Raw genomic sequence first — 15,500 nt, 5'->3', positions numbered from 1 at the left:
TAGGACAAATTTCAAACCCCAGAACTATCAATATTAATTGGGATGGAGAATGGACTATATTGGATAGGTGGGTTCATTTTATACACCCACCCAATTTTCAGTTCTGCGAACTCCATTGTATTGAAAAATCTAGAAGCGGGTTTATAATATCTCTCTCGCCCATTTTATGCCCCCAGTAAAATTCAAATTTCCATTCAATAGTTCGGTTGGCCTGGATTTAGCCTGCCAAAAAGACCTAGAACATAACCTTGAATTGCATACTGTTGCCAAAATATTAGGGTTTTGAACCTGAGGTCTGAATTTTCCCAGATTTGTCATCCTTCTGACAGTCCAAACTCTGCTCTTTCTTCCAATTTACAAGGCTGTGGTTCCAATAATTACAAACAGAGGTGGAGTTTTGTTCAGCACTGGTCTAGCCCATGTGAATGCTTCTCAATATGAACCTAAAGTACGAGTGATTCATTTGATTCAATTGTGACACGAACTTGCATTGAGCAGATCTGTTAATTCCCCACGTATGACACAGCTGCTATGTTAAGATCTTTAACAATTGCATTCATTCATCAGCCATCCATCCATCTATAATTTCAACATTGTTTTGTTTTCAAATTCAATGACTTACCATTTAAATGACAAGCTATTTTTAATATTATCTTCCATCATTTCTGACTGCCATTCGAAGGTCCAGTCTGAGGCCTTGCTTACTCCATATTCTGAGCTCCAACTTCTGTTTCCTCTCAGTCCCCAGCTCATTATATCCCTTTGTGTACATATTGCAACAGGTGGATGTGAGACATTTAGTATTGCTTACTTTAAAATGTTTGATTTTGTGAACTTCCTAAGAACAGTTCAATAAAAGAGAAACCTGAGCAAAGTTTTACATCAGGATTTAAGATCCACTTTTTGTTTTGCAGACAAGAAACTCAGTTTTAGGAGAAAAAAATAAAAAGCTGGAATCAGAAAATTTAATCTGCGATAGTGATAGGAACTTCAGTAGGTTATTTGACCCTAATGTTTCTGTATTTGTTGAACTCTTCCAAATGGAATTTGAGAATGCACAGGAGAAAAGACACTATTTGTAGAGCGGGTGAAGATCATAGTTTGACTGTCAAAGTCTGAAGTCTTGGATCTGTCTTCAGATTTGTTTGGGGAAAAAAGGCTAGAGATCTACAGAAACAAACTCATGTACTTGAGAGAAGCATACAGAATGAGGCATAAATAGCGAAAAAGAGAAACTGAGAAGCATGCAAAGACTGAGAGACATACCAAAGTAAGAAAGGCGAAATGAAGAAAGCAACAGGAGATGGTGTATAAGAGCTATGCAGTACAAGAGGGGTGAACTTCTGGCCAATGTAACCAGCCCAATGTAGACTGGCAGCCCATCCATTTGATGAATGAAGAAGTCAAATTTTTTCAGGCTTCAGCTGTATTTAAATTGAACTGGCTGCCAAACCACCAACCTGACAGCAATCAGGTGGCTCAAATACCCAGGCCATCAGCTGGAGGCGGCGGGGGGGGGGGGGGTCGCAATCATAGAATGTGGCAGTGGTCCAGATTGCATAGTGGAGAACAGAGGGGCACCCCTATCCCTGTTAACATCACAGAAATAATTTAAAACTTAACTTCCAATATCTCTTCAGCTGTATTACCAGAGAAATTCTTTGGAGTGTGTGTGGCATAGGCTGAAAGCAGTACTATCCTAAAATGGCAATTAGGACTGCCAGAGAACGTTTATGTATTACATGAGGCATACCATCTGAAATAGGCAGACCCTGATAGTGGTAGATCCCTTGGAAAGTTGCAATGAGCCAATTGTTCCATTGACGAGGTGGTAAGTTTAACAACATGGTTTTGAGGTTACTACTGTCTCATAAGTGCTTTTAGAAAGGTATAGTGAGAATGGCAATCTATCAAGGACAGGAAGAGGAAAACCGTTGTATCTTATCCATGAATAACCTTAAGGATAGAGGAGAATTTAACTATCATCATCCCCTTCCATCCACTAGACCCGCATTAATTTTGCACATTGTTGTCTTGGGTTTATAAATTGCTGCCTCTCTCCAACAATTTTTTTTGCATGCAGGGTTGCACATGGCAAGGTTTTGCAAAGGCCAAATTAGTGACAACAGTTAATCTGTTTTTCTCGCACATTTTTTTAAAGAATCAATGTTGGCCAGAACATTAAACAAAGCCTGATCCTAAATAGTGCCTGAAGGTATTTTACAGGCAAATCAGTCCTCACATTAAAGTGACACCTTTATCAATGCAGCATTCTCTTAATAGTCCTCTATAGTGTTAACTTCAATTTTGTGCTTAGGTTCTGGAGTGGGACTTGAATAGAAACTAGGAGTTGTCCATTTAGCCCTTTGAGCCTGCTCTGCCATTCAGCATGAACACTAGTTTTAGTTTATTTATTAGTGTCACAAGTAGGCTTACATTAACGCTGCAATAAAGTTACTGTGAAAACCCCTAGTCGCCACACTCGGATGCCTGAGATGTTCAAGATGCACTGAGAGAGAATTTAACATGGCCAATGCACCTAACCAACACATCTTTAAGGTTGTGGGAGGAAACCAGAGCACCCAGAGGAAACCCATGCAGACATGGGGAGAACGTGCAGACTCCGCACAGTCAGCGACCCAAGCCGGGAATTGAACCCGGGGCCCTGGAGGTGTGAAGCAGGAGTGCTAACCACTGTGCCACCGTGCCACTGATTCTCTATCTCCGCTCTATACTCCAGTGCTCTCCCCATAGTCCTGGACACCTTCAGAGTCTAGAAACCTATTTATTTCCTCAAATATACTCAGTGACTTCAGTGCCTCCACAGCCTTCTGTGGCAGAGAATTCCTTGGGTTCACCACCCTCTGAGTGAAGAAATTTCTCCTAAATGGCCCACCCCATATCCTGAGACTTCGACCCCCTTATTCTTGATCCTCTAGTTCTCAAACCTCCCCCCATCCCCAGGCTGGAGGAAATAACATCCCTGCATCCAGTCTGTCCAGCCCTGTCAGAATCTGACTTGGGTGAGAGTAAAACTGATCGAAACTGATGGTTGTTGGTAAATAGCTGCTAATAATACTGGTAGTGGAGAACATATTAGCACAATGATTTTCATATTTGCAATGGTGGTCAGAAACTGATTCAGTTCCTCTGAGCTTTGGATCCCTTTGCTGAAGAAAACAGAAGCATTGCCACATGGGGAAAGGGGATAATCTGATGGGAATCCGTATCAACATGCTTTTGGATGCCTTTTGGCAGCTGGCTTGCGGTGGAGCTGTGTATCCTGAGAGAGGAGAACCCAACAAAAGAAAGAAAGATGATACGTGGGTGTATGACTTCACAAGATTAGACACTCTATGAAAAGGACAAAAAAGTCTCTCCTATATGTAGTAACCAATATAACCTGGTGGATTTTCTTTTCTTACAGGGATTTATCTAACAACAGAATAGGCTGTCTAAATGGGGAAATGTTCAGAGGCATATCAAATCTTATCCGTTTGTAAGTGACCAGTTTAAGTGAATTTACCTTTTAATTTAAAATAGCATATATTTTGACTTTATTTAATCCTGACATTATTTATACTTTGTTTACTTAATTACATAGAACATATTGCACAGAAATAAGTCAAATTAGCCAAACCACTCTATTAGTGCTCCACTCAAGTCTCCTCCCATCCTTCCTTATTTGACACTATTAGCCAAACCCTCTATTCCCTTCTTCCTCATCTACTTATCTAGCTTCCCAATAAATTCATCGCTGCTACCCACTGCAACTACTCCCTGTGGTAGTAAGTTCCATATTTTCACTATTCTGTGGGTAAAGAAGCTCCTCCTAAACTCGGTATTTGATTTCTTGGTGACCATTTTAAATTGGTGGCCTCTTGTTTTGCTCTTACCCACAAATGGAAATATTCCATGTCTACTTTATCAAAAACTTTAAGAATTTTTAAAGATCTCTATTAGTTCACCCTCAACCTCATTTGAAGAGAAATGAGACCTAGGCTTTTAATTCTTTCCTGATGTATATAACCTTCAGTTCTATTATCTGCGTAAATCTCTTTTTGCACCCTCTCCAATGCCTCTACATATCTTGTACAAAACTGTATACATTCCTTCCAAGTGTGGGCTAACCAAGGATTGATGTAGGTTTACCATAACTTGCAAAAATGTAATATCTCAAGCCTATCTACTTTGAAGTTAATCTGCTTATTATGCAAGTTTATTAGTGTCTTCTTGTAGCTTGTTGGCATCTTCGCAGTTGATTATCTACCATTTTGGTGTTATCTGCAAATCTAAGAATTGTATTTTTGATTGCAACCTCTAACTCATTAATAGAAATTGTAAACAGCAGTTCAGCACAGATTTTTTAGAACTCATATTTCTCTTTTCAGGAACCTTTCAGGAAACCTGTTTTCTACATTGGCACAAGGGACATTTGAGAACCTTTTGTCGCTAAAATACATGTAAGTGATACACCCAGTTTATTTTTTTTCTTAGCTGCTTCTCATTTACTGAAAGTTGTGTCCATACCTTTTTTCTACTTGCTATAAAGTTTTCATTCAAAATCTTTATCATGTGTACAATAAAAGGTAAGTCGCCATAGTCCCACATGACTATGGGCAGAAGGAGAGAGCTGGCTGGTGGTGACGTAACTTGAGGATCACCACAGCTCGGGCAAGGGGCAAGGTTGAGAAAGTGAACCTTCATGAATAACCTCAGCCATTACGGGAATTGAACCCGCATACAGCCAACTGAGCTAACTGACTCCGAATGTAATAACTTGTTTCTATTTAAATAATATGTTTCTCCTTCAAACGTTCTTGAATGCTGTTTACTTTGCATTCCAAGAGAGAAATGTGAACGCTACGCTGAAGGGTTGAATTTAATCTGATGAATTAGAAATTATGTTGACTATCTTTGTACAATTGATGTAAAAGTCATTGAAATAATGAGATAGTTTGATATTGTGTGCATTCACTTGCTCCACAGAGCAAGGAAGAATTAATTACTTCACAATTTAAAAAGAATTAAGTATCCTTTAGTGGTAAATAGGGATTCAAACAATGAGATAGAATTTCTGTGGGGGTTAACCTGATCTGTTGCTGTAAACTTGGTAAATGAGTCATAGAATCCCTACAGTGCAGAAGGAGGCCATTCGGCTCATCGAACCTGCATCAACAACAATTCTACCCGCCCTATCCCCGAAACCCCATGTGTTTACCCTGCTAGTCCCCCTGACACTAAGGGACAATTTTGCATGACCAATCAAACTAACCTGCACATTTTGGGACTATGGGAGGAAAACAGAGCACTCAAAGGAAACCCACGCAAACATGGGGAGGCCAGAATTCAACCCGGGTCCCTGGCGCTGTGAGGTAGTAGTACTAACCACTCTGCCACCGCGCCACCCTGTGAGTAACAGAATTCCCAAAAAATTAATGCAAATGGTGTCTTAATGTTATTTCTCCTGGGCTTCCACCAGAGTTACATTGGACAGTCAGAAGGCCTGTAGAAATCTAGTCCTGCCCATTCCCCTGCCTAACCAATGCTACTCCTGTGCATGAATAAATAAAAAAAGATAAATTTGAAAGGGAAGCTTTAAAACTGAAATTATTCTTATCTTTTTGGATGTGCGTAGTGAAGTGCTGTTAGTCAACCTAATATTGAATTATTTTCAAAAATAGATGTTTACCATTTTGTGCTGGCATCAGTCTCTTGTTTCTGTTTTGTATATTATTAAGCCACTAACCTTGACTCTATGCACTACACGTCAATTATAACGCAGAAGCTAGGCAAGCAAACTACTCATGTTTCTTCTGTGTAAATCACTTGAGGGTACCTGAAAGTGCCCTGGATGTGATTCCAACAACTTGGCCTTTTATGCACAACAAAGCAACTTTGTCTCAATTCAGCATTCTCCTACCCCTCCCCTCACCTCGCACCTTAAAGGGTAAGAACAGCAAGTGAAAGAGTTGGTCCAGCACAATGCATCATGTATATTATGAAATATTTGCTATGGACAATGTTAGTTAATAGAAACTTAGTATTAATTCACTGACTGCCAAATTCTTCATGCAGGTAGTGTGATTAAGTATATGTGATCAAGATTCAAATGTCAAGATTGAAATTGTTGATCATATAAAGGTGTTAGATTTCTTGAAGTTCTCAAATTGGCACAAAATTCAGACAAGTTACAATTTGAACTTTAAAATGTAGTTTTATTTCTCTGTTGAACTGAATATCTTTAATTTACTATATGCTAACAAATGTATTTTACTGACTTATTTCATTCTTATCAAATTTCAGATGATGAATTGGAAAATATTTCAAATTATACTGTTAGAAAACTTAGATGAACTTAATTTAAACACCAGCACATGGGTTCATGAAACGTGTTAGGTGCCTTTTATTGATGTGTGGATGTCAGGTTTTTGTAACTTAATTTTCTTGAGAGAGCAATCTTTGTAAAGAAAAGTTATTTGGAAACATTACACTTAACTTTTGAATTTATCATTGTTAGAGAATTTCAGACGGACTATCTTTTGTGTGATTGCAACTTGCTTTGGATGATTCAATGGATAAAAACTAAAAATATAACTGTACGAGAAACTAAGTGTGCCTTCCCAAAGTCTCTACACAGTCAGCTGGTAACGAGTGTTAAGAAAGAACTTCTGACTTGTGGTAAGAACTTAAGATTCAACTTTATACTCATGTACCAGTAGTCTTAATGTAACCTGTGTAATTAGGCAATTAGAGGAGGAAAGAAGTCAAAATAATTTAAAGTACATCCAAAATCACAGGATTTCAGTATCTTCATTACAGTGGGTGTGTCCATCTTTCATACTAATATAAGCCGTACCAGATGTCCACAAAAATTTCAAACTCCCAGACAGAAATTGCTGACTGCTGGCCCTTGCTCACTGCATTCCAGTCATGTTGTGCACTGCCTGGTCTGGTCTGTCCCTATGCAATCCATTCTGCTTTCCACCTATGATCCATTGTTGCTCTCTTTGCAATTTTCTGAACCTAAAGGTCAGGACCCAATCCTCCATGGGCTCAGGTACAAAAAGCTGAAGTCAATAGCAAAGGAAGTTATGAGAACCAACAGCAAAGAGCTTTGGCTTTAAGGGGTTTAGACTAGCTCATTGGCCATGTCTCAGTCATCCATCATTAGAGTCTAGACATTGGCTTCTCCCTTATGAAAAATTACTTGGTAGGCAAAGACAACACTGTGAGCACTGTAGTCAGAGGTAGCAAACATCACCTCACTCTCTGGAAGGTTAATTATGTTGAGCAAGAAATTAGAACAATTACGTTCCTAAAGCTAAGCTATAAAGAAATAATAATGTGATGTTATTTAAGAGCAGCAGTCACAAATGAGCAACTGAAACCCCACCACCCAAAGAGTCTGTGGGGAATGTATCCCTGCCAATCACAGCAGCCTTTAACTGTGTAATGCTCCGAGGCGTGGCAGTAGACTAGAGATGGAACTTTCGCTCCTCACTTGGGCAGATGTCTCACCTCAGAGACTGGCTGGCCAGTCTGAGCGGCCAACAGTTTTATATTCCCTGTAATGCCAACAGCAACAGTATTTCCACTGCCTTTTGAGGAAGAGTTCCAAAGTTTCATGACCCTCATGAATTTATGGAAAAAATTATCTGTTTTAAATGGACGACACCATATTTTAAAATTGTGACCCCTAGTTCTAGAGTCTCCCACCAGAGGAAGTATCTTTTCCATATCCACCCTGTCAAGACCCCTCAGGATCGGATGTCTCAAACAAAGTTGCCTCTTACTCTTCTAAACCCCAGCAGATACCAGTCTAGCCTATCCAACCGTTTCCCCATGAGACGATCTGCCCATTCTAGATATTAGTGAACTGCTTCTAACATATTTATATCGTTCTTAAATAAAGAGACCATGCTGTACACAGTACTCCAGATGTGGTTTCACCAATGTCCTGTTTGATTGAAGCATAACCTCTCTACTTATGTATTCAGTTCTCCTCGCAACAAATAATATTCTGTCAGCTTTCCTAATTGCTTGCTGTACCTGCAAACTAATCTTTTGTGATTCATGTACTAGGACAGCCAGATCTCAGAGCTCTGCAATCTCTCATCATTTAGAGAGTATGTTTTAGTTTTATTTTTCCTGCCAGAATGGACCATTTCACATCTTCCCACGTTAAAATCCATTTGCAGATCTTTGCCTACTCACTTAACCTATCTTTATCCCTTTGTAGCCTCCTTATGTCCTCTTCACAACTTACTTTCCTACCTATTTTTGTGCTATCAGCAAATTTAGCAACCATATCTTTGATCCCTTCATCGTATTCATTAATATAAATTGTTAAAAGTTGAGGCCCCAACACTGATCCTTGTGGCACACCATTTGTTACATCTTGACAAACAGAAAATGACCAATTGTTGCCTAATCTGTTTCCTGCTAGTGATGATGTGGAGATGCTGGCGTTGGACTGGGGTAAGCACAGTAAGAAGTCTCACAACACCAGATTGAAGTCCAACAGGTTTATTTGGCAGCACAAGCTTTCGGAGCACTGCCCCTTCATCAGGTGACTCATCTGGTGTTGTGAAACTTCTCCTGTTAGCGAGCCACTCCTCTATCATGTCCATATATTACCCCTTGCAGCTTTGATGTGGCATCTTATCAAATGCCTTCTGGAAATTTGAGAACAGTTCCATAGAATCCCTACAATACAGAAGGAGGCCATTCAGCCCATTGAGACTGCACCAACTCTGAAAGAGCATCCTATCCATGGCCACCCTGGACTTGCCCTGTAACTCCATGCATTTACCCCACTAATCTCCCTAACTTGCACATCCTGGGACATTAAGGGGCAATTTAGCATGGCCAATCCACCTAACCTGCACAACTTTGGACATTCTCTATGTACAGAACATGTTACTTTTTCAAAAAATCCAAATGGTTAAACATGATTTCCCTTTAACAAAACCACGTTACCTGCCTAATTAGCCTGAAATGTTCCAAGTGCCCTGCTATATAAAGTTTTTAATAATAACTTCAAACATTTTCCCAATGACAGACATTAAGCTAACTGGCTTGTAGTTTCCTGCTTTCTGTCTCCTTCCTTTTTTGAATAAAAGAGTTGCATTCACTATTTCCCAATCTAATAGAATCCTTCCCAAATCTGAGGAATTTTGGAAAGTTAAAGTTAATGCACCAACTATCTCATGAGCCACTTCTTTTAAGATCCTCAGATGAAGTCCTTCAGGATCCCCAGGAACTTCTCAGCCTATAGCTCTAACAATTTGCTCAATACCACTTCCCTGGTGATTGATTATAATTTTCTTGAGTTCCTCCTCTCTTCCAGCTCTTGATTTATAGTTACTTCTCGGGTGTTACTATATGCTCTGTCATGAAGACCGAAGCAAAATACCTGTTTAATTCATCTGCCATCTCCTTATTTTCCATTATTAAATTGCCCAGACTTTCTATAGGTGCAGTACTAACCCTTTCTTTCTTAAATATCTATAGAACCTCTGACTGTCTTTTATATTTGTACCTAGTTTTCTCTGGAACTCTAATTTTTCCCACCATATTAATATTTTTGTCATCCTGCGTTTTTTTAACATTCTGTCTAATCTTCTGACCTGCCACTCATCCTCGCACAACTATATGATTTTTCTTTTTTTAGTTAACTGTCCCTTGGAAGTTTTCTTTCTCATTGAAATGTATCTATTTTGTATATTCTGAAATGTCCCCTTCAATGTCTGCCACCTCATTTCTAGTAACCTATCCTTTAACCTAATTTGCCAGTTCATTTTAGCTAGCTCTACTTTCATGCCCTTATTTAAATTTAAAAGGTTTATCTTCGACCTACTCTTCTCGCCCTCAAACTGAATGTAAAATTCAAATATATGATTCCTGCCAACTAGGGGTCATTATTTCATCCTGGGGTTGATGAGGTGGGCTGCCCTCTACCATCCCTGTAAAATTGAGGATTGTTCGGAAAGACCACCCAGTAGATTTTACAGGCCCCTTCCCCCAGTATGTACACTTGCCAGCTGGAAATGTAAAATTCTGCACATGGTGTTTATGCATTCAATTTTGTTAATAAATGTTATCATTTTTGCATTGTAAGCTAACTGAAGTCTGTACTTGTGAATGGTTTTCATTTTAACTGATCTTTTTTATTGCAGATGCTCCTCTTGAGCTGCCCTCCTTTCAGCTGACCCCTTCCCACCGACAGGTTGTGTTTGAGGGCGACAGTTTGCCTTTTCAGTGTATAGCTTCTTATATTGGCCAGGACATGCAAGTGCTCTGGTATCAGGATGGAAAGATAGTGGAAACTGATGAGTCCCAAGGAATCCTTGTTGAAAAAAATATGATACATAATTGTTCCTTTATTGCAAGGTAATAAATTGGCTTGCATTATTGATATCTCAACATTCAGAGTAGGAATGCTTCTTTCCATAATTATAGCACATATACAGTATAAGATTTATTTTTTCCTATACTTGAAATAGACTAGCACTAAGAAATTCTATTTTTTCTAGTTTTATGAAGATCAGTTTAGTGTGGGTTTTTTTTAAATTGTTGTCTTTCCAATTTGTATCATTGAATTTCAGGACATTGAATGACATCCGACCTGGATATGATGCCACCATTTTCACACAATGCCTAGTGCAATTCTTTACCCTTCCATAAATCTCCAAATATTTGCTCAAAAGCAAATGTTATAAATGCAGAAAATATGATCTTACTAGATTGCAATGCTCCAAATGTTGAGAAAGGCTCTTTCAAGTCTCCATGCTAGTGTATTTTAAATGTGGATTAAATTGCCAGGAATTTAGTATTAGTTATATTTGTACTATTTCCAACATTTACTTCATAATACTTGATTTTCAGCACAATAAAGATTTTGTATTCAATGGCTTTAAGATACTAAAAGGTTTGACACTGCTTTAAAATTTTATTCTCTCTTTCAATGAGTTTTAAATTTAGAAAAATTCCATGTATCCTATAAGAACTTCCCAAATCATTGAACCATTCAAAAGTTGTGTTTGTGATTTTTGAGTTTGCGTGCAGTTAATACATCTTGCAGCTGTGTCTTTTATAATAAGATGAATTAGTCCATTTTCTGAAGTGAAATATTTTACAAACTTAAATATTCCTTCCTATGTCTCTATTGAATGGTAATGTAATTATTTCTAAACACAGTGCTCTAACTATCTCAAATATCCAAATGGGTTCCACTGGAAACTGGGAATGCCATGTCCAAACCAAACGTGGAAACAAAACAAAACAGATTGACATAGTTGTCTTGGAGAGCTCAGCTAAGTACTGCCCTTCAGAGATGGTGATGAATAACAAAGGGGATTTCAGGTAATTAACTTAGACAAAAAAAGATTTCATGAAAGACTGGCGGAATGTTGTGTCCTTTTCTCAATAAACTACTTATCCAAAACTAAAGTGCTTGCTTTATTCATCATTCTACTGATTACAGTTAATAAATTTGCAATGATACCTTGCAGTCAGCAATTCTATCATTGAGATGTACTCTATGTTTGAACATTAATCTTAGACGATGTGACATTTATTAAAAATGAGTTTCAACAAAAGCTATTTTGTCAATATGTACAGAAATGGGGTTTGGGGTATTTGAGTAACTGATGCTTGAAGATAGTGAAAACAATGTAATTCTGTAGTAATTTGGTTTAGTTAAAGATCAATTTTCTTGATGCATTTAATTGACTATTTAAATAAATAAAAGTGCTAAGTTTCTAAATATGCATAGATAATAGCAATAAAGCAGGACATTAATTGTCTGATGTTGCAATGGTATATGCTCTTAAGTTACAGTGCAGAACTTTGTTTTAACTTGGCTGAGTTGGTGGAACTCTCACCTTTGTCAGAAGATTGAAAATCCTGCTTGAGCAATTCAGCATATTATTAGGATTGATGGTTGAGTACAGTACTTAATTGTAAAATATCATGAGCTAAATTGTGAAAAAAAAAATGGGGCTCCCTTTTGAGCTGAAGTAGATATTTTATTCTTCGCACGTACTTGTATGCTTAGGCAATCTTCATGTGGAACCGATAATTACTCTGGCAAGCAAAGGTTAATGTTAAACCAGGAAGATTTAATTTTGCATAATACACATGATTGAGCAAAACAGTAATCCCAGCTTTTAACTTCTTTCATATCATTGCCTGGAATATTTAAAGCAATGAAAATGTGCCGTGTTAACCCAAATGGTGGGCATAATGTTCACTTTTGAGTTTTTGCTTATTATTGGTCAACTATTAGGTTTAAATGCTTTACTGGCTATCCTCAGCCTCTGCTTCTCCAGAGCAAATGGCCAGGAGGGAATAAGGCTTGGCTTTGAATGGTGCAGTGAACAAATTGGGGGAATGACAAAGTCAGGATTGGTGGAACGTAGAGTTCTCAGGGTTCTAGAAAGAGGTTAAACATAGGGAGCCTTTCATGGGCTGAGAGCTAATTTAGGTCAGTGGGTGCAGGAATGATGAAAGAAAAGGAGTTGTGATGTGGCCAGCAGAGTTTGTGTGAGCTTAAAGTTCATGGAGTGGAAGATTGGAGGCCCTCATTGTGCATTTCCTGCAATAAACTGTTGTTGACAACCTAACATCCAAATCATGTGCAATATTACAAGCAAGGTGCTATTTAAGAACATAAGAACTAGGAACAGGAGTAGGCCATCTGGCCCCTCAAGCCTGCACTGCCATTCAATAAGATCATGGCTGATCTTTTCGTGGACTCGGCTCCATTTACCCATACACTCACCAAAAACCTTAATTCCTTTACTATTCAAAAATCTATTTATCTTTGCCTTAAAAACATTCAACAAGGTAGCCTTAACTGCTTCACTGGGCAGGGAATTCAACAGATTCACAATCCTTTGGGTGAAGAAGTTCCTCCTCAACTTAGTCCTCAATCTGCTCCCCCTTATTTTGAGGCTATGCCTCCTAGTTCTGGTTTCACCCACCAGTGGAAACAACCTCCTTGCTTCTATCTTATCAATTCCCTTCATAATTTTATGTTTCTATAAATCCCCCCTCATTCTTCTAAATTCCAATGAGTATAGGCTCAGTCTACTTAGTCTTTTGTCATAAGCCAACTCTCTTAACTCCAGAATCAACCTAGTGAATCTCCTCTGCACCCCCTCCAGTGCCAGTATATCCTTTCTCAAGTAAGGAGACCAAAACTGTACAGGTATGGCCTAACCAGCACCTTATGCAGCTGCAACATAACCTCCCTGTTTTTAAATTCCATCCCTCTAGCAATGAAGGACAAAATTCAATTTGCCGCCTTAATTACCTACTGCTCCTGCAAACCAACATTTTGTGCTTCATGCACAAGGACACCCAAATCCCTCTGCACAGCAGCATGTTGCAATTTTTTAACATTTTAAATAATAGTCCATTTTGCTGTTATGCCTACCAAAATGGATGACCTCACATTTACCAACGTTGTACTCCATCTGCCAGACCCTTGTCCATTCACTTGGACTATCTGTATCCCTTTGCAGACATTCAGTGTCTTCTGCACAGTTCGCTCTACCACTCATCTTAATGTCATCTGCAAACTTTGACACACTATACTTGGTTCCCAACTTCAAATCATCTATGTAAATTGGTGTCCCAACACTGATCCATGAAGCACACCACTAGTCACTAATAAACATTTATTATTTTCAAATGTAAATTTTGAGTTCCAATAACTGAGTCATGTAAAAAAGAATTTACCATATTCAGTATTTTTTTAATGCTGGATTTAGAATTTCTTATCCAGGTAGGTAAGAACAACAACTTGATTCCTCTGTTACTGCACACCAGTGAGGAGAGAAAAGAACATTACTGAAAGTGAAGAAAGCTCCAATTTCCCAGGCAGGCCCAATCTGTGAAATTCTGTGCTTGTTAACACATAATAAGACCTGTCTTTTGAAGAAATTTAGTAAAGTACCAGCTCCAGTTTCAATCTACTTCTACACGAGATTTTGGAAGCCTTGCGATGTAGTGGGTAGCATTCCTTTCTCTGAGCCAGATGTACTGGGTTCAAGTCCAACCTGAAGACTTGATGGCCAAGGAAGGTGCGTTCATAATGTAGCCAAACAGGTTGATTGTCAACCTGAAAATCCTTCCAACAGACATCAGTGACAGGTGATAACAGCAGCAGAGATTTCTGGTCAGCCATTTGATGGAAAGAATGTCAAATTCCCTACCATCACTATTTGAAGCTCCAGACTAAAAAATGCATGTAAACAAATATATACGCATGTTGTCACAGCAATTCCAATTCCCTGAGTGACCTGCAACATATCACTATCACCACATAAAAGTTCAACCATCTACCCACCCTGCAACCCTCACTCCCTGGAGTATAGGTGCATTTTTTCCAAATTTTTAGTATGTTGTATAGACTTGTTCTCAAAATGTTGGAAATGCAGTGCTAGTCCTTATGCAGCTAAACAGTATGTTAGTCAGTGATTATAGTTATTTTCCCATTCCCACTAATTCTATTTGTACTATTTTCTTTGCAATTTTTCAGCTGCTGTTTTGAATTTTTTTAACTCTTTCACGGGATGTGGGCTTCACTGGCTGAGCTAGCATTGATTGACTATCACTAATTGCTCTTGAACAGAGTAGCTTATTGCTGCAAGTAGAGCAGCATTTTTCTTATTCCCTTGCTCAGCAAAGGTTATATATATGATTTTATGTGATAGCACTTGAGAATAGCCATCTGTTATAGAATTTCGAAAGCCTGGATCTTTTTTCTTTATTCTTTCATGGGATGTGGGTGCCGTTGGCAAGATGAAAATTTTTGTTGCCCATCCCTAATTGCCCTTAAACTGAGTGACGTTTTAGGCAATTTCAGAGTATCCCATGATGTGTAGGTGAGATGGATTAACCATATTGCTTGTGTGTCTGGAGTCACGTTTAGTCCGGATTAGGTAAATGGCAGATTACTTTCCCTAAAGGACATCAATATAATATCATAATAGCATACTGTTGAGTTATAAGATCCTATTTAACTTCCAGTTTCTAAAGGGTGGTATTTAATTTAGCTCTGCTATACTTCATTTGCTTTGAGCTCCACAATGCCAAGAAACTATGGTGTTATTTTGTTTTTTGCAGTAAATAGGGATTATGCATAATCTTAGAATTAAGGTACTGAACTGATTGGTTTTATATTTCTTCAGCTATAGATGTACCAACAGCAGTCAGCTTAATATTTTAAGTGTACTGTAATGCAGTGGTCTCTTTTGAATATTTTCCTTACTGTTTTATAGATGATGGGGTAATGAATATTTTTACAAAATGAAGAACAAATATTCCAAGTTGCCATAGACAAGATAGGTTTCACAGAATCACCGAATTCTGCACCGACGCATGCCCACCTAATCCCACTTGCCAGCACTTGGCCCATAGCCTTGATTGTTATAGCGTGCCAAGTACTCATCCAGGTACTTTTAAAAGGATGTGAGGCATCCCGCCTC

The 15,500-nt window shown here is 38.5% G+C and overlaps 1 protein-coding gene across 2 annotated transcripts in view; it reads left to right on the top strand.

Moving 5' to 3' along the window:
• Window positions 1-15,500, top strand: part of adgra3 (adhesion G protein-coupled receptor A3) — a 162,491-nt gene that overhangs the window by 104,443 nt on the left and 42,548 nt on the right. For both annotated transcript variants that reach the window (XM_078215464.1, XM_078215471.1), the window contains 5 exons: window positions 3,428-3,499; window positions 4,392-4,463; window positions 6,521-6,681; window positions 10,182-10,395; window positions 11,203-11,367. In XM_078215464.1, coding sequence (XP_078071590.1) covers window positions 3,428-3,499; window positions 4,392-4,463; window positions 6,521-6,681; window positions 10,182-10,395; window positions 11,203-11,367 — 684 coding nt within the window. The remainder of the gene's footprint in view (window positions 1-3,427; window positions 3,500-4,391; window positions 4,464-6,520; window positions 6,682-10,181; window positions 10,396-11,202; window positions 11,368-15,500) is intronic.

Source organism: Mustelus asterias, chromosome 1 (genome assembly GCF_964213995.1).
Source record: "Mustelus asterias chromosome 1, sMusAst1.hap1.1, whole genome shotgun sequence".
Taxonomy (NCBI): domain Eukaryota; kingdom Metazoa; phylum Chordata; class Chondrichthyes; order Carcharhiniformes; family Triakidae; genus Mustelus; species Mustelus asterias.
This window is presented reverse-complemented; position numbering and strand designations above follow the sequence as displayed.